Source organism: Heloderma suspectum, chromosome 2 (assembly GCF_057233095.1).
Source record: "Heloderma suspectum isolate Gila_16-S chromosome 2, 16-S_ref, whole genome shotgun sequence".
NCBI classification, from domain to species: Eukaryota; Metazoa; Chordata; class Lepidosauria; order Squamata; family Helodermatidae; genus Heloderma; species Heloderma suspectum.
In genome coordinates, this window is record NC_139459.1 from 172785043 (window position 1) to 172812037 (window position 26995).

The 26995-nt window shown below is 48.0% G+C and overlaps 1 protein-coding gene across 1 annotated transcript in view; it reads left to right on the forward strand.

Moving 5' to 3' along the window:
* Window positions 1-26995, forward strand: part of FGD1 (FYVE, RhoGEF and PH domain containing 1) — a 68926-nt gene that overhangs the window by 33997 nt on the left and 7934 nt on the right. Inside the window, exons 2-13 of the mRNA XM_084836115.1 lie at window positions 9489-9662; window positions 10352-10526; window positions 15218-15677; window positions 16524-16613; window positions 17167-17315; window positions 21415-21571; window positions 22388-22526; window positions 23147-23205; window positions 24093-24239; window positions 24381-24473; window positions 25983-26062; window positions 26481-26511. Coding sequence (XP_084692241.1) covers window positions 9489-9662; window positions 10352-10526; window positions 15218-15677; window positions 16524-16613; window positions 17167-17315; window positions 21415-21571; window positions 22388-22526; window positions 23147-23205; window positions 24093-24239; window positions 24381-24473; window positions 25983-26062; window positions 26481-26511 — 1754 coding nt within the window. The remainder of the gene's footprint in view (window positions 1-9488; window positions 9663-10351; window positions 10527-15217; window positions 15678-16523; window positions 16614-17166; window positions 17316-21414; window positions 21572-22387; window positions 22527-23146; window positions 23206-24092; window positions 24240-24380; window positions 24474-25982; window positions 26063-26480; window positions 26512-26995) is intronic.

Genomic DNA, 26995 nt, shown 5'->3' on the forward strand with positions numbered 1-26995 from the left:
TGTCCATTTCTCGTTCCCTTTTCATCTGCCTCACTGATTCCTGTCTAGTCTCTAACTCCGCAGGCTTCTCCAGAGCTCACTCTTTCCTCCTAGATTCTCTTCCCACCTCAGCTTTTCCTTCACAGCACACTTCTGTCTTTGCCAGCACCCTCACCCCTCTTCCTGCTTTATAGCTAAATCCCAGATTGCTTCCACCTGGACTGGTGGCAGCCCAGCCTTTCCTTGGCCCTGCTCCTGCAAGTCCTCCATCACCTGGCTCCGAATGTGTATGGCAAGGCTTCCGGGTGTGCCGGTCTGTTTTCCTGTGGTCACAGATGCCCACGGTTGACCTCCTATGCCCCCAATTGCCGTAGGATGTTTGTCAGAGGCCTCACCAGACCCATCATAAGGCTGAAGGCAGCCTCAACAGTTCAGCCACCCTTGGAAGCAAGAGGAGGACTCTATGCATCCTTTGATTTGTCCGACGTGGCTCTTTGTCCAGGCAGCAGAAGATCCAACAGAAGCTAAGCAACTCATTTGAGGTACAGCTGCTCCACTCAGCTACTCCCTCTTTGCCCTTGGACAATAAAAAAGACCACAGTTCTGGGATGAAGGGAAGATATGCTACCCCAAACAATGCCATGTGTTGGAGGTGGTCAAAAAAGACTCAAAGATATTGTATTGTTCTTTTTTATGTGAGCTGCCTTGGGGATCCTTCTGGATCGAAAGGTGAGATAAAAAACAGCCAACCAACCATGTTACCATTAGTAAAGGAGTTACAAGAAATAATAGGCAAGGCTTTGTAAATATGTACCTTAGAGATAACAAATCTAAGGGAACTATGAGTACATTGCTTGATCATAGAGACAAGTCAGGAGTTAAAGATGCAAACCAAACTAAGTCACCATTGTGACTATCAAAATTAAGATAAAGCCGTACATACTGATGGGGTCTGAGCTGGCAGTGACTGACCAGGAAAGAGAGCTTGGGGTCATGGTGAATATGAAACCATCAATTCTGTGAACAGCGGCTGTGAAAAAGGCAAATTCCATGCTAGAGATTATTAGGAAACAGTCTGAAAATAAAACTGCCAGCATTTTAATGCCGTTATACAAATCTATGGTGCGACCATACTTAGAATACTATGTACAGTTCTGGTCGCTGCACTCCAAAAGGATATTTATTGTAAAACTGGAAAAGGTTCAGTAATGAGTAAAAAAGTTGCAACATCCTTTTTATACAGATGCAGAAATTGTGCATGGTGCAGAGAAAGTGGATGGAGATACATTTCTCTCTCTCTCATGATACTAGAACCTGGGGTCATCCAATGAACCTGAGTGTTGGGAAATTCAGCACAGACAGAGAGAAGTGCTATTTCACACAGCTTATGTTCTTAAACTATGGAATTCACATCCACAAGATATGGTGATTGCCACCAACTTAGATGGCTTTAAAAGGGAATTCGACAAATTTCTTGGGGGATAAGGGTATAAATGGCTACTATTCATGGTAGGTCTATATTATTTCCAGCACTGGAGGTCTCTCAATACCAGTTTCTGGGGAACATGAGTGTGAGCGTGCTATTGTCCTGCTTGTGGGTTTCCCAGAGGAGCCTGATTGGCCACTGTGTGAAACAGGACACTCGACTAAATAGCCTTTAGTCTGATCCAGCAGTGCTCTACCTATGTTTTCATTTCAGTTTGCTGAAGAGATGTAGGGCTGTGTTAGGGAAAGAGCAAGTGAAAAAAATTTGGTTACTCTGGATTCAAGTTGGTAGAGTGTTACGAAATGTACCCTATTGTCAACCATCACTTTTGTCTAGGAATTCTTGGACGGCAGCTGACCCATTCAAATGACTAGAAGAGAGGAGCCCACAGCCAGAAGCGTGTGTGTGCTGCAAGGTGGCTAGATGTATATTGGAGGGTGACTGTGCAAGTCAATAAAAACTTAAAAACTAGTAGCCGCATGCAGCCAAAATGATAAGTGCATTAAATTTTATATTTGTTACGTACTTGTCAATCATACCATGTCTTTGCACTCACTGGCCAAGAATCTGGAATTTGGGAGCAGGTTTACTTCTGACTGAATAGATTACTGCCTGCAGGTTTTTCCTTATATCTGCATATCTAAGTGGGCTGTAGACTTATTATTACTTCTCATCCTCCTCTTTAAAAAAAGACACCCAAAATATTAAGGGAAGAATCCCAGAATATCCCTGGAGTGAGTGGGGCCTACAGCTTTCCCCAGACAGGGGGTCTTTCATCCCAAATAGGTAAGAATTAACAGAATCTTAACTTTTAAAAATTAGGGGAATGGTCATGCCAAAGTAAGGGCTGATTAAAACAAATTTAAAAGATTTTTTTGAAACACCTAGAGGAAACTTTTGCTTGCCGCTTGCTCATGCTGAATTGTTAAACACAACCTAATTTCCAGCTTTGATGGGGTAGAGGTTAAGGCAAGAGATGTATTATGTTTTCTGGATAAGGGGAGAGTGTGTACGCCTGTTCTTTTATTCTTTTCTAATTCAGCAATATGTTTGACATGGTCCTGCATAATATCCTCATATATAAGCTAGGGGGAATTGACACAGAGTGAGTTCATTATTGGCTGAAAAACTGCAACCAAAGAGCAATTATGAATGGAGCTCTTGGCTCAAGAATCATTCAGCATGTTTTTAATAGCATGGATAGTATTCATGTTATTATCACACAGATGTCACAACTATGGAAAAGAGGACTGAAATTCAAAGTGGCCCTGGAAAAAAAAAATCACACAGATTTGGGCCAAAAACATACACACAATTAAAGCAGAGATAAAAGTGTCAAGTAGCAATCTCCACAGGTCCAGAACAATGCCTTTTCCGGTCTGGAGAATGGAGCTCAACTATTCAGCCAGCATGGAAGGCCTGGCAAAATGTCTTTTCCTGCTCCGTGAAGGCTCTGATTAGTTCCCGGCCTAGTGACTTGATTGTCTTTGAGCTCTATATAAATCCTGCAAGTGTGGAACAGCCCCCATCTGCTCATGATCTGCAGCTAGTAGCCCTGAATCTCCCTACCTGGCTACCCCTACCCAACCCAACTCAAATCACTCTACTCCCATTCTCCATTGCCTGCTTTTTCCAGGATTGGAACTGTATCCCTGCAGCACTTTTACTGTGATCTTCCCTACCACTCCCCCCACCCCAGGAAAATGGTCCCCAACATCGGCCCTCGTCAACCCAGCACAGCTGCCAGCTTCTGATCCACAGCTGGTTTTGATTCCTGTTTGCTACCTCTAGCTCCTGACAAACAAAGCAGTATAATGGAGAAAGAAAACCTGAACAGGTAGAGACGAGCAGTAGCGGTACAAAAATGGAACTAGAGCAGCCTCCCCCAACCTGGTGCTAATGGGAGTTGTAGTCCAACACACCTGGAGGGCACCAGGTTGGGGAAGGCTGTAATAGAAAATTCCAGAGGCATGTATGCACATTTACAGTGTTTTAAACCTAACTAGACAAGACAATCTCCTTTCTCTTTACATTTTAAAGAGAAACGCAGCTGCAGGTGTGCCTGTTCAAACAGGGGCTCTGGCAGAGTGGGTAGGAGAGTATTAACACATTCCCTCAGTGCTGTTTTTCTAATTGAAATGCTCTCCCCAGCCCAGCTTCTACTTGTCCCATTTGAGAAAACTTCCACATACAGCCCTACCTCAGAATATATTAGGTAAGCAAACAGCCCAGTTCCACAATAAGAAGTCACAAAGCTCCTTCTCAGGGGGCCCAGAAGTACATCCCTACATTCTGAGATATTAACCGTTAAGATAAAAATATATATTCAAACTTCCTGCAGCACAGATAAGTACTAGTTTTCATATAATGTCTACAATCAGCAAAAGTGATAATGCTTTTTCTAGGCTGTGACTCTTCAGTCACAGGTGGGGACACGTATGAAATCCCTTGCAATAAATTAATAACCCTCCATACACATAGAAAACCAGCAAGTGAGGAAGAAGGCTAAGTAGAATCCTTCTCATAGATATGCTAGTTTTTTGTGTAAAAGGGAAAAGAGTTGCCCTATTGGAGGGAGTGTTCAAAGATCCAAAGTATTCAATTCTCCCTTCCTTCCCCTGTATCCTGAAGCAGTCCAGTCTAGGAAAAAACTTTGATTGATGCCTGTAGAAACTGGCCACAAGATCTCACTCCGGGCATCTCTACACCTCTAGTTTATTGCACATTCATGACTGGCCACTCACTGAACTGTGCGGGTCCATTACATGTCATCATCATCATCCAGTCATTATCCCATCATTTCCACCCACCTATCCCATGTTTTCCTCAAATGGAAAAAATGTGGTATTTGTCCAAATATGTGCAAATGGAGCGCAATGACCTCCCCATGTATTTCCCCCCTAACACAAATGAAAATGAACAGCTGTGTTTTGGCAGCTGTGGGAGGTTGTTTGGGGCTGTTGGGGGTGCGGTCGTGATGGCGAAGGCAGTGATGACAGGCTGTGGGGGGTGTCACCTTCCCATGCTTGCACCACTTTGGGTCCTTGCCATTTTTTGGCCTGCAGTGTTCTGAACAAGGCAGCAGGTTGGCAGAACGGCAGAGCAGCAAGGTGGCAGAGCAGCAGGTCAGCAGAGCAACGTGCCAGCCTTCCGACCTGCCAGTACACCCCCCTGCTGTGCATTCCCAGCGAGTAAACAGCTGAGTAAATGGCAGAGATGGTCAAAAACACTGAATGGGGAGGCGGGGGAGCCCAGGGAGATCGGTGAGGGGACTGTCTGCGTGTCAGTCCCCATCCACCAGTAACGTGCAAGGGGAGGGAAAGGGGCAGGAAGCAAGGAGGAGCTGTGCTACACCCCAAGTGTGTGTAATGCTTTTTTGCGGAAAGGTGGCAATGCCTCTGAGCAGCATCACCACCCCAGTGAGAAGGAAAGAAACGAAAAATAACATTCTTCTAAAGAAAAACGAAAAATAACATTCTTCTAAAGAGAACGACCAAGTCCTGCAATGATACTGGATGGGGAAAGAACCAGCATTGATGTGGAATTCTCCACCTGTGTGATGGAGCCCTCAGAAACTTCTGAGGCCCTGTTTCAAGGCCAAAGAAGGGAATAATCGAAACCAACACAGTGTGTTTATTAAGGTTTTGCATCCACAATATTAATGCTGTAGTGGTAACTCAGTGGAAAGATAATGTGATTATATCATGGGGAAATGGCACATTCGCGTGATCTCATTAGTTTATTATTTAAGTTTCTTATCCTGCCTTTCCACCAAAAAATGGTACTCAAGATTACTAACAATAAAGTCCAGATTAGCAAAATCTTGGTTAAAACACAGAATAAACAAATTAATTAAAAACATAATTAAAAACACAAGAAAAGCAAACTGCACCAAGCAATTAAAAACCCCTTCAGCAACAGAAACCCCCTTCAGCAACAACTGAATCTCGCTTCAGGCTATAAGATACCACTCCCATATTTTGTACAAGTGCAACACAATTTGATAGTATAGAAATGGCCTTTCGAAATAAAGGATCTGAAGCACAAATGTCCAAGACACAAGAATATAAAGGCATTTCCTTATATTATAACATGCATTCTACAGATAGCTGCTTATAGTGTACAAGATTAGTCATTGCCATCTACGGTAAATGGTTACCAAAGGAAGCTTCTGTTTATACAGTGAACCTCCTATACCGAGTGAAACGGAGTTGGCACTAGCACACACAAACTTCACATGGGGTTAGGCCTCAGCTGAAGCACACTGCTGAGTCATACTGTTGGGTATCCCATTTGAAGGAAGATATTGACAAAGCAGAGCAGGCAAACCCAGCAAAGACAATAAAACAGTTTAGATGCAAGACTTATAAGGACAGGAACTGGGACCAAAGGTTAAGCAAACTGGAGGAGGGCAAGAGAAACACTGCAATTTTGTTGTTGTTGTTGTTGTTGTTCAGTCGTGTCCGACTCTTCGTGACCCCATGGACCATAGCACGCCAGGCCTTCCTGTCCTGCGCTCTCTCCCGGAGCGGGCTCAAGTTCATATTCATTGCATCGGTGATGCTATCTAGCCATCTCATCCTCTGCCATCCCCTTCTCATTTTGCCTTCAGTCTTTCCCAGCATCAGGGTCTTTTCCAGGGAGTTTTCTCTTCGCATTAGGTGGCCAAAATATTGGAGCTTCAGCTTCATTATCTGTCCTTCCAATGAGCACTCAGGGTTGATTTCCTTTAGGATGGACTGATTTGACCTCCTTGCAGTCCAGGGGACTCGTAAGAGTCTTCTCCAGCACCACAGTTCGAAAGCATCAATTCTTCGGCGCTCAGCCTTCCTTATAGTCCAGCTCTCACAGCCATACATTACTACTGGGAAAACCATAGCTTTGATTAGACGGACCTTTGTCGGCAAGGTGATGTCTCTGCTTCTTACTATGCTGTCTAGGTTGGCCATAGCTTTCCTCCCAAGGAGCAAGCGTCTTTTAATTTCATGGCTACAGTCACCGTCTGCGGTGATCTTGGAGCCCAAGAAAGTAAAATCTGTCACTGCTTCCATTTCTTCCCCTTCTATATGCCAGGAAGTGATGGGGCCAGATGCCATGATCTTAGTTTTTTTAATGTTGAGTTTCAAACCAGCTTTTGCACTCTCCTCTTTCACCCTCAACAAGAGGCTCTTTAGCTCCTCTTCGCTTTCTGCCATTAGGGTGGTATCGTCTGCATATCGGAGGTTGTTGATAATTCTCCCAGCAATCTTAATTCCAACCTCTGATTCATCCAACCCGGCATTTCTCATGATGTACTCTGTATATAAGTTAAATAAGCAGGGTGACAATATGCAGCCTTGTCGTACTCCTTTCCCAATTTTGAACCAATCGGTTTTTCCATGTCTGGTTCTTACTGTTGCTTCTTGACCCTCGTACAGGTTTCTCAGGAGACAGGTAAGGTGGTCTGGTACTCCCATCACTTTCAGAATTTGCCACAGTTTGTTGTGATCCACACAATCAAAGGCTTTAGCGTAGTCAATGAAGCAGAAATAGACGTTTTTCTGGAATTCTCTTGCTTTCTCCATGATGCAGCGAATGTTGGCGATTTGATCTCTAGTTCCTCTGCCTCTTCGAAACCCAGCTTGTACTTCCAGTAGTTCTCGGTTCGCATACTGCTGAAGCCTAGCTTGTAGGATTTTGAGCATCACCTTGCTGGCATGTGAAATGAGCGCAATTGTGCGGTAGTTTGAACACTCTTTGGCGTTGCCCTTCTTTGGAATTGGAATGTAAACTGACCTTTTCCAGTCTTGCGGCCACTGTTGAGTGTTCCAGATTTGTTGGCATATTGAATGCAGCACTTTAACAGCATCATCTTTTAGGATTTTAAATAGCTCGGCTGGCATACTGTCATCTCCGCTAGCTTTGTTGTTACTAATGCTTCCTAAGGCCCACTTGACTTCACTCTCTAGGATGTCCGGCTCAAGTTCAGTGACCGCACTATCATGGCTATCAGGGACATTCAGATCTTTCCTGTATAGTTCTTCTGTGTATTCTTGCCACCTCTTCTTAATCTCATCTGCTTCTGTTAAGTCCCTGCCTTCTTTGTCCTTTATCATGCCCGTCTTTGCACAAAACGTTCCCTTGAGATCTCCAATTTTCTTGAAGAGATCTCTAGTCTTTCCCATTCTGTTGTTTTCCTCGATTTCTTTGCATTGTTCATTTAAGAAGGCCTTCTTGTCTCTCCTTGCTATTCTCTGGAACTCTGCATTCAGTTGGGTATATCTTCCCCTTTCTCCCTTGCTTTTCGCTTCCCTTCTTTCGTGAGCTACTTGTAAAGCCTCCTCAGACAGCCACTTTGCTTTCTTGCATTTCTTTTTCTTTGGGATGGATTGAGTTGCTGCCTCCTGAACAATGTTACGGACCTCCGTCCATAGTTCCTCAGGCACTCTATCTATCAGGTCTAATCCCTGAAATCTATTCCTCACCTCCACTGTATATTCATCAGGGATATGATTTAGGTCATACCTGAACGGTTTAGTGGTTTTCCCGACGTTCTTCAATTTAAGCCGAAATTTTGCAAGAAGCAGCTCATGATCTGAGCCACAGTCAGCTCCAGGTCTTGTTTTTACTGACTGTATGGAGCTTCTCCATCTTTGGCTGCAAAGGACATAATCAATCTGATTTCGATATTGACCATCTGGTGACGTCCATGTGTAGAGTCGCCTCTTGTGCTGTTGGAAAAGAGTGTTTGCTATGATCAGCATGTTCTCTTGGCAAAACTCTATTAGCTTTTGTCCTGCTTCATTTTGTACACCAAGGCCATGCCTGCCTGTTATCCCGGTGATTTCTTGACTTCCTACTTTAGCATTCCAATCCCCTATGATGAAGAGGACATCTTTTTTTGGTGTTAGTTCTAGAAGGTGTTGTAGGTCTTCATAGAACCGATCAACCTCAGCTTCTTCGGCCTCAGTGGTTGGGGCATAGACTTGAATTACTGTGATGTTGAATGGTTTGCCTTGGATTCGTACTGAGATCATTCTATCATTTTTAAGATTGTACCCCAATACTGCTTTTCCCACCCTTTTGTTGACTATGAGTGCTACTCCATTTCTTCTAAGGGATTCTTGCCCACAATAGTAGATATGATGGTCACCTGAATTAAATTCACCCATGCCTGTCCATTTTAGTTCGCTGATTCCCAAGATGTCGATGTTCAATCTTGCCATCTCATGTTTGACCACCTCCAGCTTACCTTGATTCATTGATCTGACATTCCAGGTTCCTAAACAACATTGTTCTTTACAGCATCGGATTTTCTTTTCACCACCAGACACATGCACAGCTGAGTGTCCTTTTGGCTTTGGCCCAGCCGCTTCACTCTTTCTGGCGCTACTTGGAAATACCCTCTGCTCTTTCCCAGTAGTATATTGGACACCTTCCGACCTGAGGGGCTCATCTTCCGGCGTCATATCTTTTAGCCTTGTGATACGTTCCATGGGGTTTTCTTGGCAAGAATACTGGAGTGGGTTGCCATTTCCTTCTCCAGTGGACCACATTTTGTCAGAACTCTCTGCCATGACCTGTCCATCTTGGGTGAGTGAGTCAAAAATCCTTGCCCATCTACTGCAGATCACCCAGAGCTTCACCAGTAGATCCAGACCTACCTTCTGCCAACCCATTTTATATGGTAGGATCACTCTCGCCCAGAACTCTTCAAATGTGCTACTTGCCTGCAGAGATTCCGCTTTTGCTTTTTCCTGCCAGGCAGAGGGCAGAATATTTTTCATGCAGGAAACTCTCACCACAAAGTGGGATATGTATGTAAATCTGTTTTTGCTTTGAGATCTAAAGTACCAAAAATCTAGAGAGTTTTTTCTCTAGATATCATGAGCCCATGCCAGGACTATTCTAGGCTTCCTGCTTTTGCTGCTGAAGCATCCTGGTCTGCCCTGGTTTGTATAGGAAGCCTTGAGGCTGCTAGAATGGGTGATGTAGAGCTGGTTTTTGTTTAACGATCCCTTCTCCCATTTTGTCTTCCTTCCAGGTCCTGCTCAGCCCCCACGGCTCCTGGTCAAAAGCCTCTCCTTGGAGCCCAGTCCAGAGCATCGCTTCCCAGAAGCCCCCCAGCGGCTCATCTCTGATCCAGGACCTGACAGCAACGAAGGGGAAGCGGCCAAACTACGGCCGCTCAAACGACCCCCAGGACCAAAGCCACAAGGTATTATAAGCTAGTCTCTCCTGGTGTTTCCATTCCCAGCATTGGACTCTGTAGAGGAAGTGGGATAAGACACAGTTGTCAGTAGAACGGAAATAATGATCTACTTTATTTATTAATTTGTGTATTTATTATATTTAGACCTGTTTCCTAGAGAACGTTGACTCCAAAAGCAGCTTAGAATAAAACACAACACAGGATGCATGGGTTTGTGCATATGGCAGATTCTTCTGGTCTCTGACAGCCTTCCCCAACCTGGTGCCCTCAACCTGATGTGTTTGGACTGCAGCCCCATACTTCCTAGCGAATGGCCATCCTGCCCGGGAATTAAGGGAGCTGTAGTCCAAAACATCCAGAGGACAACTGATTGGGGAAGGCTGGGGCAGAGCTACCTGATGGTAAAGATGCCAGCCTACAGAAGCAGCTGTTTCATTTATTATGATTATTTATTTAAAATGTTTTTTTAATCCCTGTCCACAGCCAGAAAAAGTCTCCCGGAGAGGCTTACCTCCAACGTATAAAAACAAGACAGCCCCTGCCCTCAGGCTTACAGTCTAAAAAGACATGACAGAAAAGGAAAGGAGGATGGAGAGGGGAGAGGGGAAAAAAGACATTACTTCACTTTCTGCTGGGGGATTGTGTGCAGTGTTCGGTCTGTTTTTAGAGAGCAACAATTCCTCTTCGTTTTGTAGTCCCGCCCAAGCCAGCCCATCTGCAGAGTATCCAGTCACTACGACTTCCTGAATCCATCCCGCCACCCCCATCGCGACCCCTCCCAGCTGACCCCCGCCTGAGCCGCAGCCCCCTGCCAAAGGATGGATCCGGGACATTATCTGCTGTCTCCTGCCTCATTGAGAAGTTTGAGAGGTGAGTGCTCCAGTAGCTCAGAGATCCTGCTTCCCTTCAACATTTGGAAATTTAGCTGCTGCTTCCCTTTGATGTTATGTCACCTGCCATGAGCTGCAGAGATTTCTAAGGGGCCTCAGGGCGCTTCCAGACAGAGGGCTCCTAGCACTACCCTTCAGAAGACGTGCAGCTATTCTATCCCTTGCTCCTTTATGGATTTCCTGTGGAAAAGTAAGAAGACGGAAGAAGTGGTGGGAAAACACAGGAGGCTTGCAAGTGGATGTTGTTGTCATCTTGCCCCATGTAAAATTCCATGAAGATGTCAGGGTGATTTTATTTATTTATTTATTATTAAATTTATTAATCGCCCATCTGGCTGGTCACCCAGCCACTCTGGGCGATGTACAACATACAATAAAAACAGTTTAAAACAATAAAATTCTACAATAAAAACATTTTCTAAAATACCCTAACCCACCTCAAATGCCTGCCTGAACAGCCACGTTTTTAATGCATGACGGAAGCTCATTAAAGAGGGGGCATGACGGAGTTCCCTAGGGAGGGAGTTCCACAGAGTGGGGGCCACCATAGAAAAGGCCCTCTCCCTCGTCCCCACCAGTCTAGCTGTCCTGGCTGATGGGACAGAGAAAAGGCCATCCGAGGCTGATCTTGTTAAGCGGCCTGTCTGGTGCTGCTGGAGGCGCTCCTTAAGATAGGCTGGGCCGGAACCATATCGGGTTTTAAAGGTCAAAACCAACACCTTGAATTTGGCCCGGAAAACAACTGGTAACCACTGCAACTCCTTCAGCACTGGAGTGATGTGATCTCGCCGGCAGCTGCCTTTAATCAGGTGAGCCACCGCGTTCTGTACCAGCTGCAGCTTCCGAACCGTCTTCAAGGGTAACCCCACGTAGAGCGCATTACAGTAGTCTAAACGAGAGGAGACCAGGGCATGTACTACCAATGGGAGCAGATGGTCGGGAAGGAAGGGGCGCAGCCGCCGTATCAGATGGAGTTGATACAGCGCTGTCCGGCTCACAGCTGACACCTGAGCCTCCATGGACAGCTGGGAGTCCAAAATGACCCCCAGGCTGCAGACCTGGTCTTTCAAGGGTAGCCATACCCCATTCAACACCAGGTCAACATCCCCCAGCCTCCTCTTGTCTCCCACCAAAAGTACCTCAGTCTTGTCAGGGTTCAGCTTCAGCCTATTCCTCCCCATCCAGCCAGTCACCGTCTCCAGACATTTGGACAGGGATTCTACGGCCAACCTTGGTGAAGATTTAAACGAGAGGTAGAGCTGCATGTCATCCGCATATTGATGACACTGCACCCCAAACCTCCTGATGATAGCCCCCAGCGGCTTCACATAGATGTTAAATAGCATCAGGGAGAGGATGGAACCCTGTGGCACCCCACAAGTAAGTGGCCACGGGTCCGAAACCTCCTCTCCCAGTGCTACCCTCTGGTACCTGCCGGAGAGGAAGGACCGGAACCACTGCAATACGGTGTCCCCAGTGCTCAACCCCTCCAGGCGGTCCAGGAGGATACCGTGGTCAACGGTATCGAAAGCTGCTGAGAGGTCGAGGAGAAAAAGGAAGGAGCATTCACCCCTATCCAGAGCCCTCCTCATATCATCTACCAAGGCGACCAAGGCCGTTTCTGTCCCATGCCCAGGCCTGAAGCCCGACTGAAATGGGTCTAGATAATCAGTTTCTTCCAAGTGTGCCTTCAACTGCATCGCCACCACCTGCTCAATCACCTTGCCCAAACATGGCAGATTTGAGACTGGGCGAAAGTTGTTCAAAACTTGAGGATCCAAGGAGGGCTTCTTTAAGAGCGGTCTTATCACTGCCTCCTTGAGGGCTGATGGCATCACTCCCTCCTCAAGGGAGGCGTTCACCACCGCCTTGATCCCCTCACCCAGTCTCTCTCTGCAGCTCATAATGAGCCAAGATGGGCAAGGATCAAGTAGGCAGGTGGTTGGCCGTACCGATGAAAGCACCTTGTCCACTTCATCAGGAGGAAGAAACTGGAACGGATCCCACAAAACCGGTTTGCCACAGGCCGCCTCTTGCTCACTAACTGTATCCACAGCGTGCAGAGTAACACACCTAATCTGATCAATTTTATCTGCAAAGTGCCTTGCCAAGGCCTCACAGGAGGCCTTAGAATGCTCCAGTGGTTCCGGAGCCACAGGACCGACCAGGCTCCCGACCACTTGGAACAGCCTCCTGGGACAGCACTCTGCAGATGCGATGGAGGCAGCATAATATTCCTTTTTTGCTGCCTTCACCGCCACGTGATAGGCTGAAGATACAGCTCTAGCCCGTGTCTGATCGTCTTTGGAGCGAGACTTCCGCCACCGGCGCTCTAGCCGTCTCACCTCCTGTTTCAGAGCTCGTAACTGCGGATTGAACCATGGTGCAGTCCGAGCCCTGTTCAGGGGGAGAGGGCGTTTCGGAGCCACCCGATCTAATGCCCCAGTGATTGCAGCATTCCAGCCACCCACCAGGGTCTTGACCGAGTGGCCGTTGGCATGCCCCAGAGAATCCCCAAGCGCGTTCAGGAATCCATTTGGATCCATAAGACGCCTGGGGCAGACCATTTTAATGGGTCCTCCACCCCTGCGGAGGGGTTGTGGAACCGAGAAGTCCAACGTCACCAGATAGTGATCTGACCACGACAAGGGGGTGGTGGATATACCCCCGACTTCCAGATCACTCCCCACTTCTCCAGAAACAAACACAAGGTCTAGTGCATGACCGGCTACATGGGTGGGCCCAGTTAGAATATGGTGCAGCTCCCAGGAGGCCATGGTCTCCATGAAGTCCCGAGGTGCTCCTGTGAGGATGGCCTCCGAATGTACGTTGAAGTCCCCCAACACCAGTAAGTTAGGGGACTGTACACGCACATCAGAGACCACCTCAAGCACCTCGGCCAGGGAGTCAGTCGTGCAGCGGGGTGGACGGTACACGAGCAGAATCCCCAGACTGCCCTTCGGGCCCAACCTCCAGTACACGCACTCAGCAACCTTGGTCTCCCGGAGAGGGGGTCTGGTGAAGACCAAGGACTCTCGGTAGATAACAGCCACTCCCCCTCCCCGATCCCCAGCCCTCGGCTGCTGTGCATATGAAAATCCAGCTGGACACATGGCTGCAAGGGTTGGAGCAGCAGCCTCGGCCAGCCAGGTCTCCGTAATACATGCCAGGTCTGCACCCTCATCCAGGATCATGTCATGGATGAGGGAGGTTTTCTGTGTAACAGACCTGGCATTGCAGAGCAGCAAACGAAGGCCAGAAGATGGGGTCACGCCTCCCCCAGCCATCCTTTGGCTCTGGACAGGCCCAGAGCAGGGGACAGATACTACACATCTCTTCCTTGTTCCCCTTACCTGGCATGGCCTGCCCCTAGCGCTCCGCCAGCGCCTGCCGCCCAGCCTCGGTATCTTCTGGCCCCCAACACTCCCCCCACTGCCTCCATCAGGTGGACACATGCCCCCTCGCTCCCGCCTATCAGGCAGGCTACCCACCCCTAAAACCACAACAAAATCCCCCAGGAAAAAGAAAACACACACACACACACACACACACACACACACACACACACACCCCAATTAAAAATCCCCTTAAAAATAATGCCAGGCCGGAGTCCACAGGGAAGGCCAGGTGGTGGTAGTGGTGGTGGTGGTGGTGGTGGCGGTGGCAGCAGCCGCCGCCGCCGCCGCCACCACCACCGCCGCCGCCGCCGCAGGCCCAGCAGCAGCAGGCGCACCTCTTCCCCGGTGATGGTGGTGGCCTCTCCTGCAGGCCCTGGCTCTCCCAGGCCACCTCAGCCAGCCAGCTTATGTAGCCCCTCCAGGGAGGGCAGGTGGAGCAGCACAGCTGGCTCGGTACCTGGGGGCCTGGTCCTGCAGGGACTGGCTGTCTGCCAGGCAGAAGTCTCCAGGGAAGGCCTGGTGGTGGTGGTAGCGGTGGCGGCGGCAGCAGCAGGCCCAGCAGCAGCAGGCCTGCCTCTTCCCCGGTGGTGGTGGTGGCCTCTCCTGCAGGCCCTGGCTCTCCCAGGCCACCTCAGCCAGCCAGCTTATGTAGCCCCTCCAGGGAGGGCAGGTGGAGCAGCACAGCTGGCTCGGTACCTGGGGTATTGAACAGTAAGTGCCTAATTTGGAAGCACCAGAATGTAAAGAACAGAATGAGTGCATTCTCCACATGAGAAAGCTCCCATTTAATAATTGCAGAGCAGCTCCTCCGATTTTGCTGTACTCGGTGAGAAGAGCTATGAATGTGTTCCCCCTATCTCCCCCAGACTTTAAACAGACTAACCCTCCAGTTGTGTGTGTATATAAAAGAGAGAGAGGGCTGGATCAGTGGATCTTTGACTTCCAGAGCAACAACAGGCACCAATGCCATCTCGCATTAACTTCCTTCAACCTCTGGCTGGCCTTTGAGTCAGAAGACAGAAAGGCAAGCTAGGTGGATCCTTGTTGGTCCAATCAAGCGTGCCAGTTTTTAATGTGCTGGGTTTTTTTTGTCAAGGGCTGTTAGTTCTGTCACTGTTAATGCGCTAGATTCTACTTCCTTTTCTAAGGTGATGGTAGAATCCACCACAGATCTTGCCTTTGTCACCTCCTGATGGGATATCTACTTTCTCCTTCCTTCCCAGAGAACTTGACTGTCCTGATGGTGTGCTTGAGCTTCTTTTGTTTCTTGTAGGGAACCTGTAATCCTGACGGTCGAGCAGGCCCCCTCACCGTGTCCCAGCCCAGATCTCCCAACCCCAGAGATGGGATCTATGGAGCCCTTGCTTGATCGCCCGGCTTCCTTGGAATCGGCTGAGCTGGCTCACAAACTCCTGGACCTCCTAGCGCTGGACGGGGGGCAAGAGACTGTGGGGAATGCGGCCTCCTTGCCATCTCATGATGGCGGGAAGCTGGCTAACCGAGACAGCGGCATTGATAGCATCAGCTCGCCGTCCAACAGCGAGGAGATCTGCTTTGGGGGTGACGAGGGCCCGGGAGACGGAGCGGGGGTCCTAGTACCGCCTGCTGTCATCAAGCGCCGCTCGACCCGTGATTCTGAGGGGGACAGTGACATGGATGATGGGAGCGGGGATGAGGCCGAGCTGCTGCCAGAGCTTCCGCCCCCCCCAGCAGAGAGGCAGGACTCAGATGAGGTGAGAAGCTTGGATTTCCACATCCCAACACCAGTGTGATCACCTTACCGGCATGGCTGATTGCTGCTGCCCAGCCATTTCATTCCTCTTGTCCTTAATAAGATGCATCTTACCAGTGTCTTGGGCTGAAACGTAACTGGGGGGTAAATCTCAAGGGAGAGAATGCCTGTTAGAGAGCTGGAAGCCTGGACCAAATCCTTATCCAGTGTTGTACCCTGGTGTTGGGATGCTTAGTAAATAAGGTCTAGTTTATATTCATTCTTTCATTGCATGTTCTTCCCACCCTTCATCCAGAAAGGATCCCAGAACAGTTTACGGAGATGAGAAATGTGTCAGTCCCTACCTTCAGTCTTGCAGTCTGAAAGACATGACACAGAGGGAAAGGGGACTAGGAGGGAGGAGGACATATCCCTGTCTGGTAGTGTCAACTCAGGTATCGAAGGCAGGGCTATTTCTGAGGGACTGAAATGCACTTAATGGGGCTACTTTATTTCCCCCTTCAAATCTTTTAACTGCCTGGTCATATTCACTCACAGGGTAGTAAAGCCCTTTCAGTTTATGTTTACAGGAGAAGCAGAATTCTAATCCACCCCTAGTGATTATGAGAACTGAGCCAAGGGATAAGTGAACTATGCATTTCACAGCCATTTCTAGGCCTGAATCATAACTAGAGGAAAACAACTCTGGTGGGAAGAGGTAAGGGGTATGTGAAGACCCGTTGGAGAGGAGGAAAGCATGGACCAGTCCCATGTCCAGTCCCATGAGGTACAAGTGGTGGTAGGTGAATTAGGATTTGGTTCATTGCCCCTCTAGGATTTAATTTATCCCCCTTTCTCCCTTCATCAGATGACAGTTCCACAGAAGGTTTTCCGAATTGCCAACGAGCTTTTCCAAACGGAAAAGGCCTATGTATCTCGCCTATATCTGCTGGACCAGGTAATGTGCATACTGTGTGGTGTATCCAAAAACTGCTATTGGGCATGTAGTGTTTTTCTGAAGCCTTGGGGCAAAAGTAGCATCTCTCTTGCAAGGCATGTCCCTCTGGCATCAGCTGGATGGCCCACTGGCAGGGCTATTGTGCACTGGTGGGATTGTGGCATACACTCATCTCTGTTCGTGGGATTATGGATTCGGCCTTACAAGCTGCTGGTAGTAGCTGTACAAAAGGGATTTAGGTCTAGAATGGGGTGGGGGGAACACAGCTTCTGGCCTGGCAGATATTTTGGCCTACCACTCCCATCAGCACTAGCCAGCAAAGCTGATAGTGAGGGATGCTGGGAGTTGTAGGCCAAAACATTTGGAGGGCCACAAGTGGCCAGCCCCTGGTCTAGGAGCATAGACTGTGGAGAAGGCACTAGGGGGTGGGGGTGCTGCCAACGGTGGACTCTGCAGAATCGGTGGTGAACGTTGATTCTTAGGTGAATGTGGATTGATTGGTCTGAGGCAAAGCTGCCTCCTCCATGTTGCTGAAGTGCCTTCTTCCTTCTAGGTTTTCTGTGCCCGTTTGATGGAGGAAGCGCGCAGCCGAAACTCTTTCCCAGCTGACGTGGTGATGGGCATTTTTTCCAACATCTGCTCCATCTACTGCTTCCACCAGCAGTTCCTGCTCCCGGAACTGGAGAAACGTATGGAAGAATGGTGAGGAGGACTTGGTTGGCTCAGCACTGGGGTGTGGTTGTGCAGTTCTGTTTTTCTGTGCGTGTGTGTGCGCGCGCGTGCTCTTTTTTTTAAATGTTAATTTGTTTTAAGGTTTAAGCTTTCATTGACATGTTGTGCAGCACCAAAGCCTGTTCTGCAGAAATCCCACAATTTTGGCATGGGAGATGCTGTGGTGCGTTTTACCTGCATGGATGATTTGCATTATATTTGAATGAAAGTGGTGGGCCTGTGTGTGTACGGGGGTGGTGGTTCCTGTTTCCCCATTGTAACCTTCCAGCCATTTGGGATGATCTCAGGTCTTGGTGTTGCAAATTTAAAATACCCCAAATGAATCGTAGAGCTAGAAGCTGTTCAATGCAGGCTTGGCAATGCAGGCTGCACCTACAGCATCCCTGAGAGATGGCTGTCCTGCCTGTGCTTAAACACTTCCAGCGAAGGAGAGCCCATCACTTCCTGGGACAGTCTGTTCCAGACATTTACTTACTGCAGAGGTGGGCAACTTGTGGCCCTCCAGATGTTTTGGCCCACAACTCCCAACATCCCTCAACAGTAGCTGTGCTGGCTAGGGCTGATGGGAATTATAGGCCCAAACAACTGGAAGGCCACAAGTTGCCCACTTCTGGCTTGCTGCATAATGAGTCTCCCCAATACACCCTTGTTTTCTTCCCCTAACCACCACCACCTGCTTGTCTTTTACCAAGAGGCCAAACTGATAAGCTGGATGTTTCCCCGCATCGACTCCATTCAGCATGTTCTCTTTGAATGACATGACTCCACTTGCTGCAATACCTTTGTTTTTCTGCCACCTTCACTCTTGAGCTACCATCTGCCTCCCAAACAGTCTCCAGTGTGAAAGTTCCTGCCCTGTCTGTCTAGCTAGCTGCTGTGTGAGCCTGGAGGACACCAGAGAGTAGTTCAGGGACAACAAAAGTGGTATCTCTAGCAGGGACCCATGGATCTCAGCTGTGTCTCCATTACTGGTGATGTTTCTCATCCGAACCTAATTGTTTGTTTTAATGCAACCCGTCCTGCCCCTTATGGAGTCCACAAGCCATACGTTCCACCTTGTTTGGATTTTCCCCCCACTGCATTTAATGGCTGTTCTTGCAGACCATTGTGGGTATCCACCAGGTGTAACTGTTGAGATGTCTTTGAGCCTTTTCATGCATTACATGATGTGAAAAACTAAGTGCACTTGACAGGGAACCCCAGGCAGTTGTGGCTTCTTAAGGAGCATACGTGTATATGATGTGCGTCTGCAAATACAAATTTGTCCCCACTTCTTGATAGTTAACACTTGCAACTGTCCATGTGAACATCTTACGTGAGCACTTGGGGGAAAAAAACCATAGGTTACATGGTCGCATTCACACAGAACGCTAAGCCGGGACTCTGGAGAATCCTGGCTTACTGGGAACGAGCTGTGTGCTCGGGCACACAGCCTGTTAGCTCCTGCTTGTCTCCTCCCACTAGTGCAAGTGGCTCCCTTTACAAGCCAGGATCATAAACCAGGGTTTGTTCTTGGGTTACGAATCTTGTTTGGGAGCAGCAAGCCAGGACTCCAGGTTCAGATGACATTTTAAACAAACCATTTCTAGTTTGTCCAGCTGCTTGTGGTAGCAGGAGGAGCCATGTGGGAGTGAATGGGCTGGGTATACTAGCACATAGCTTGTTCAGGGTAAGCTAGAAATGGCAAGAATCGTGGTAAGAACCATGATAAGCCATGGTAAGAATCTTGGCTTTTCTGTGAGAATGCAGCTGCAATTTGTGGATCAACACTTAAATCAGGCACTTTCCTCAACCTAGAGAAATGCAGAAGTTAAGAAAATGATAGCAAGGTTCAGTCCTCCAAGTTCTCTGTGTTTTCCTAAGTCTTTCCTCGAGAGCCACACCTCTCTGCAAAATGTAAGTCCATAGCATAATTTAGCTATTTTGTAGAAAGTTTGGTGTCCTTCACATCCTTGTCAATGATTGTTAATGGTTTTTAATTTTTGTGAACCACCCAGAGAGCTTTGGATATGGGGCCATAAGCTATGCCGTGCAGGGCCACCCAAGACGGACAGGTCATGGCAGAGAGTTCTGACAAAATGTGGTCCACTGGAGAAGGAAATGGCAACCCACTCCAGTATTCTTGCCAAGAAAACCCCATGGAACGTATCACAAGGCTAAAAGATATGACGCCGGAAGATGAGCCTCTCAGGTCGGAAGGTGTCCAATATACTACTGGGAAAGAGCAGAGGGTATTTCCAAGTAGCGCCAGAAAGAGTGAAGCGGCTGGGCCAAAGCCGAAAGGACACTCAGCTGTGGATGTGTCTGGTGGTGAAAAGAAAATCCGATGTTGTAAAGAACAATATTGTTTAGGAACCTGGAATGTCAGATCAATGAATCAAGGTAAGCTGGAGGTGGTCAAACATGAGATGGCAAGATTGAACATCGACATCTTGGGAATCAGCGAACTAAAATGGACAGGCATGGGCGAATTTAATTCAGGTGACCATCATATCTACTATTGTGGGCAAGAATCCCTTAGAAGAAATGGAGTAGCACTCATAGTCAACAAAAGGGTGGGAAAAGCAGTACTGGGGTACAATCTTAAAAACGATAGAATGATCTCAGTACGAATCCAAGGCAAACCATTCAACATCACAGTAATTCAGGTCTATGCCCCAACCACTGATGCCGAAGAAGCTGAGGTTGATCGGTTCTATGAAGACCTACAACACCTTCTAGAACTAACACCAAAAAAAGATGTCCTCTTCATTATAGGGGATTGGAATGCTAAAGTAGGAAGTCAAGAAATCACCGGGATAACAGGCAGGCATGGCCTTGGTGTACAAAATGAAGCAGGACAAAAGCTAATAGAGTTTTGCCAAGAGAACACGCTGATCATAGCAAACACTCTTTTCCAACAGCACAAGAGACGACTCTACACATGGACATCACCAGATGGTCAATATCGAAATCAGATTGATTATGTCCTTTGCAGCCAAAGATGGAGAAGCTCCATAAAAAGTCAGTAAAAACAAGACCTGGAGCTGACTGTGGCTCAGATCATGAGCTGCTTCTTGCAAAATTTTGGCTTAAATTGAAGAACGTAGGGAAAACCACTAAACCATTCCGGTATGACCTAAATCATATCCCTTATGAATATACAGTGGAGGTGAGGAATAGATTTCAGGGATTAGACCTGATAGACAGAGTGCCTGAGGAACTATGGACAGAGGTCCGTAACATTGTTCAGGAGGCAGCAACGAAATCCATCCCAAAGAAAAAGAAATGCAAGAAAGCCAAGTGGCTGTCTGATGAGGCTTTACAAGTAGCTGAGGAAAGAAGGGAAGCGAAAAGCAAGGGAGATAGGGGAAGATATATCCAACTGAAAGACCCTGATGCTGGGAAAGACTGAAGGCAAAAGGAGAAGGGGACGGCAGAGGATGAGATGGCTAGATAGCATCACCAATGCAATGAATATGAACTTGAGCACGCTCCGGGAGAGAGCGCAGGACAGGAAGGCCTGGCGTGCTATGGTCCATGGGTCACGAAGAGTCGGATACGACTGAACAACAACAACAAGAAATATTATTATTAATTTCATTTCTATACTGCCCCATAGCCGAAGCTCTCTGGGCGGTTTACAATAACTTATAAAAATGCAGCAGCGTTACAAAATCACATAATAAAAACAGTCTAAAATTTTTAACACAGAAGAATTAAAACAATGTAAACAGCTAAAAGCAATTTAAGTAAACAATATTTTCCTAATAGACCTGTTCAAAACAGCAGACATAGATGCCCCATCATATACCATTAAATATAATAAATTAAATGATTTGCTCTCATTTGAGAAGGCTTTGATTTCTCATGTTTAAGGTTAAAGAGTTTGAGTGCTAGGAATCTCCTGATACTAGGATTCTTGCACTCCATTGAACATTTGTTCTGATCCGACTCCCAGAGTATTCTGCTAGCCTTGCAGATAGAATCTGGATGCTTTCCTGCTCTGTGAACAATGCATCTTGATTTCCCTGTCAGTCCTGGTCTGTCTGTCTCCTCTTCCTATCTCTTTTTGCTTCCATTCCACCAGGGACCAACACCCCCGCATCGGGGATATCCTGCAGAAACTGGCCCCCTTCCTCAAGATGTATGGCGAGTATGTCAAGAACTTTGACCGTGCCATGGAACTTGTCAACACCTGGATGGAGCGCTCAGCACAGTTCAAGGGCATTATCCATGAAGTACAGGTGAGCTTGGTCACCTGTGATCTGGTTTCCCCACCCCAAGGAAAAAAACAACACAGTCAAACAGCTGAAGCTACCCAGTTGGCTCAACTGCAATTTTGTTCTAGATATGTGGGCTAGTATTGATATAGCATTTTTAAATGTTCAAAGCACTTGGAATGTTTTCTTAATTGAGCTTTTATTGACTGAGCATGTTTTAAGTACCCCCAAAGAAGCAAAAATCCTTTGCAAAAAGGTAGGGAATTGCTTCATTGCACCCACCACCACCACCACAGGAGGCAGGTCTACCATGAAGCAGGTTGAGGCAGTTGCCTCAGGCAGCAGATTTTAGGTGTCATAAAAGGGCAGCAAATGGTTATTTACTTTGTTATTATTGTATTGCTGCTGCCAGGGATGGGGAGAGGTGCTTATGGGATTTTCTGCCTCATGTCCCGAAATAACTTGGCTGGCTTTAGATACTATGCACCTTGACCTGGGGAGACAGGCACCGCTTGCTTCTCTGCTTCAGGCAGAAAAACGTATTGGGCTGGCCCTGAACTCCCACTGTTGTTAATACAGTAGGGTGAGGGATGCAAAGAATGATCCATACTTCTGCTCTGTGGCCTAAATAAGGCCAAACTAAAATCTGAGTGTTTGGAAGGGGTCGTCAGGAAGGAACTCCTGTCTCGGCGACAGCTCATGGCTCTCTAGGGAAACTCAGCCTAGATTCTGAGAACTCTTCCTCTAGTTCACTGGGTCTCAGTTCCCCCCAGGGGCAGGCGTGTTGCCATTGGAGAAGAGCCAGGCAGACAGCTCTCTTGAGATTGCTCTCTGTTGCAGCGGGAAGAGATATGTGGGAACCTGACCCTGCAGCACCACATGCTGGAACCCGTCCAGAGAATCCCTCGCTACGAGCTACTGCTGAAGGACTATCTCCTCAAGCTGCCACAAGACTCGCCCGATTGCAAGGATGCCCAGAGTGAGTGCAGCTGTGGGGGGTGATGGAGGGCAGGGCAGGAAGTGAAGGGAGTGCTGTGTGCCACAGCAAGCACAGGAAGGGAACGTCATAGAGGTTGCTGTGCTATGAAACTGTAGGCTGGGTTGCGAGGGGACACTCGCCCCGCCTCCCAGAATTTCCCAGACCACCTAAATCGCTCAGCAGCATGTTTTCTCAGGGTGGCATCTGGAAAATTGAGGAAGTGGTGGGAGGCCAAGGCAAGTAAGGCTCCAGACCCAACCCACTCATGGTGGCCTGCTGGCTAGCCCTGTGGCCACAAAGAACACTCCCGCTACATGCATGGTTTGCCTCTGGGCTGGCACCTGGGCGGCCAGGCAGTACCGTGCAATGAGCCGGGTTTAGCTTGGGGGGCCTGCAGTTGCCGATCTTTAATATACATGATGGACCAGGAGTAGCACCCCTGCCCCAACCCCTTCAGCAAATTTGAGTGGTAGCATTCTGGTAACCACCCTGCATGACTTTTATTTTTACGGATGTCCAGATACTGGCATGTGGTATTTCTGCTTTTCATTTGGTCGGAGGCACTGTGTGGGCTTTGGCCAGCCTAGTAATGCGGACTCTCCTCTTTTCCTCTCACTCAGAATCCCTGGAACTTATTGCAACTGCTGCGGAACATTCCAATGCAGCTATCCGCAAAATGGTAAGAACTGGGGGAGACGGAGGTTAACAGATAAAAGGGTTCCCTTTTCTCAGAACTAGGAGAGTACTGTGAATGGGTTAGATGCTTGCTCTGGTTGAGGACTCAACAGGCCAGCAAGCCCACCACAGGCTACCAATACTAGATTCACTGGATCATCGTTTGCCTTGGGCCACATTGCAGCTTCCCGTGGAAGAAGGGACCGTAGCTCAGTGAGAGAGCACCAGCTTTGCATGCAGAAGGCCCCAGGTTCAATCCCCAGCATCTCCAGTTTTAAAAAATAAGGAAAAGTTCAGGTAGCAGGTGGTGGGAAAGCCGTGTGCCAGAGAGCCTGGAGAGAAGACGGTGCTAGGCTAGAAGGACAAATAGTCTGATGTGCTCTAAGACAGCTTCCTATGTTCTGACTGGGGGCAGGCAACTAGTGTCCTCCAGAGGTCTTTGGCCTACAGCTCCCATCAACCCCAGCCAGCCTAGGGTGGGGATAATGGAGATTGTAGTCCAAAACATCTGGAGGGCACCAGGTTGCCTTCCTTGTTCGAATCGGTTCTGTATTGCCAGGCAGAAGCCCTTGCCTCCCATCTCCCTCCTCATCTATCCGCATCAAGATTCACAGCAGGGACTCCCATCCCTGTCCGTCAAATGTCCCAAACTTGGGTTTCTCCTACTCCCCCTGGCAATTCTCAGATCTCCCACCCCCACAATCCTCCTTCTTGCCTGCAAGCTCCACCTTGGCTGTTTCCAGCCCCTTTTGCCATGCACTAGGCTCCAGCGATTTCCTTGTGGAGGTTTGCATCCATCGCCATTTGGAACCAAGCCTTGCATTCCAACTTTTAATAAGTAAAGGTGGAGGGTATACAACATCATTTACCTGTGACTGTAACCCCCTCTAGGAGAGGATGCACTCGTTGCTGAAGGTGTACGAGCTGCTTGGAGGTGAGGAAGACATAGTAAATCCCACTAATGAGCTCATCAAGGAAGGGCACATCCTGAAGCTTTCTGCCAAGAATGGTACCACGCAAGACCGGTACCTGATCCTGGTGAGAGGAAGTGGTGGGAGTTTGCCCTTTCTTCCTTCCTTTGCCCTGCCATCTGACCCAAGTCAGGAGGGGGGCATGGGGCATGGCCGATAGCCCTCTGTATCATATGATCTCACTGTTAATTCCTTCTCCTTTGTTCAGTTCAATGATCGGTTGCTGTACTGTGTGCCAAAGCTGCGTCTTATCGGCCAGAAGTTCGGAGTCCGTGCTCGCATAGACGTAGAGGGGATGGAGGTAAAAGAGAAAGGGAGCAATGAGAGAACTGCAAATTCTGGGTTCTAGATAACCAATACATGTCTTGACTCTTATCAAACTATCTGAGCTAAAGCTGGGGACATGTTGGTTAGAACATGGGAGTGGGAAGGGAAGGAATCACCCCCACCCGGGATAATTCTTTGTTCTTCTTCTGGGCTCTTGAAGGGGGATATAAACTAGTGTGATGTGTTTGGGTCAGGTTGTGGTTACAGGCAACACTAGGTGAGTCTTCAGGTTAGATCACACGTGCATGGTGTGGAGAAAGTGGATAGGGGGATGTTTTTCTCCTCCTCTTACAATATTAGAATCTAATGGGATCACCCCATGAAGCTGGTTAGTGAGAGATTCAGGACAGATAAAAGGGAGTATTTCTTCACACAGTGGCATATAAGATGTGGTGATGGCCACCAATTTGGATGGCTTTAAAAGGAGGTTAGACAAATACATGGAGGAGAAGGCTAACAAAGGCTACTACTTGTGATAGCTGTATATTATCTCCAAAATCAGAGGTAGTATGCCTCTGTATACCAATTGCTGAGGGAAACAAGCAGGAGAGTACTATTGCATTCATGTCTTACTTGTGGGTTTCCCATAGGCTCTGTAGTTGGCCACTGTGTGAGCAGAATGCTGGGCTAGATGGATCTTGGTCTGACTCAACAAGGCTCTTATGTTCTTATTCATGGTTGTGATTTAATTACTCAGCAGTCTCTGACTTGCTACTGAATGTGTGAATAGGCACCATTTGAAATGTATCTGTTTAAGATGTTGTTGGAAGTTTTATTTCTCAAAATAATTACTCTTTATTTATGATTTTTCTTCTATTATGTTTTCAACTAAACAACAAAGTCCCTTGTATAAAACAATTAGGGCCAGATTGTAAAATAGCAATAATACACAAAACAATGCAAAACCATTGTGAGGGTGGAGAAGCTGGACAAAGCAGGTATAAAGTTTAACCCTACAGAATTGCTTAGCTGGGTACATTAAAAATAAATAACAAAACTGTATCCTAATTTAATACGTGATGAAACGTTGCGTGGTGTTCTATATTTCCAGTTAGTGGAGTGGAGTGCGGTTAGGAATGGGAACCATTTGCTCAAGAAATCATCACTGAATCCAAGGTTAGCTGTGGCAAGTTCTAATGACAGTGTTTGATGTTCAAGGATGACTTGTTCACACATGCACGTTGCCCTCAGTGGGGGCTGGGGGCTCCTATTTCAGTGGGGCAGTGAATCTGCTTTGGGTTTCAGTCAGAAGTCTGAAGGAGCTGTCCAAGGTGCTGAAGCCTAAATGGGTTCAGCACCTTGGATGGCTCCTTTAGAGTTCTGACAGCAGTCATCGCCCCACTGAATCCCAAAGTGGATTCACCACCATACCGAAATAGGGGCCACGAGCTTCCAGTGGTTGCCCTTGATGCTGCGTTGGGTCCGAGGGCAAGCCTGCTTGTGTGAACCGGCCCTTTGTCTTTCCTTCTTTCCTACGCTACAGCTGAAAGAGACCAGCAGCCTCAATGTGCCCCGGACCTTCCTTGTATCAGGGAAGCAGCGATCCCTAGAGCTTCAGGCCAGGTACAGCCAGCAAACCCAGTCGCTTAGTCGTCCCTTTCCCACTTCTCATCAGGCAACATGGCTTTGTTGCCCCGGTGCCTCTCCTCTGTTGCTTCTTATCTTCGATTGGGTGAGACCATTGAGGACCCTTCATCCATCCAGCTCAGCTTTCCCCAACCGAGCGCCTTCCAGATGTGTTGGACTACAAATCCCATCATCCACCAGTCAGTACAGCCAGTGGCCATGCTGGCTGGGGGATGGTGGGAGTTGTATAGACCAGTCATCTGGAAGGCAACCGGTTGGGCAAGGCTGACCCAGCTCATTCCTCCCTGCCCCCCTCCACCACCTCCCCAAGATCAGGCTAATGGCACCCCTCCCTAAGTCTGCTCTAAGTGCCCCTTCAGCATGTCCTCCGTCAACATTTCTCATTCTTCCTTAGGACTGAAGAGGAGAAGCGAGACTGGATCCAGGTAACTGCTGGCCTTTCTCACCTGCTGCATTACGCCATCTTTTTTTTTTTAATCACCATGGAAGTCAGAGGAAGTAGTAGGGGAGCTCTTGTGCAGTTCTTTCTAGATCTCCCACCCTGCAAAGTCCTTTTGTGGTTGGCTGGGGGGATTCGGGAGGCTACTTTTAATCAGTGGTGGGGAGGGTGGGATTTCTAGACCATGTTTGCCTGTATGGCTTTCACAGATCCAGCAGAGAAGGAGGGGGGTCACGGGACAAGGGTGTACCTCTTCAGTCAGGAATAATGTGATGTGGAGTGACCCTGGGTGCTTCCCAACAAACAGCTCCTAGTGCTGCCAGTCAAGAGGCATTGTGCAGTTGCTCTGTCTTTCCCCTTAAGGGATTGTTGTGGAAAGGAAAAAGACGGAAGAAGCCGTGGGGAAACACGGGCAGGCTGCAAGTGGCAGATGGTGTCTGGACCCCCTATAAAATCCTGTGAATTGAAGC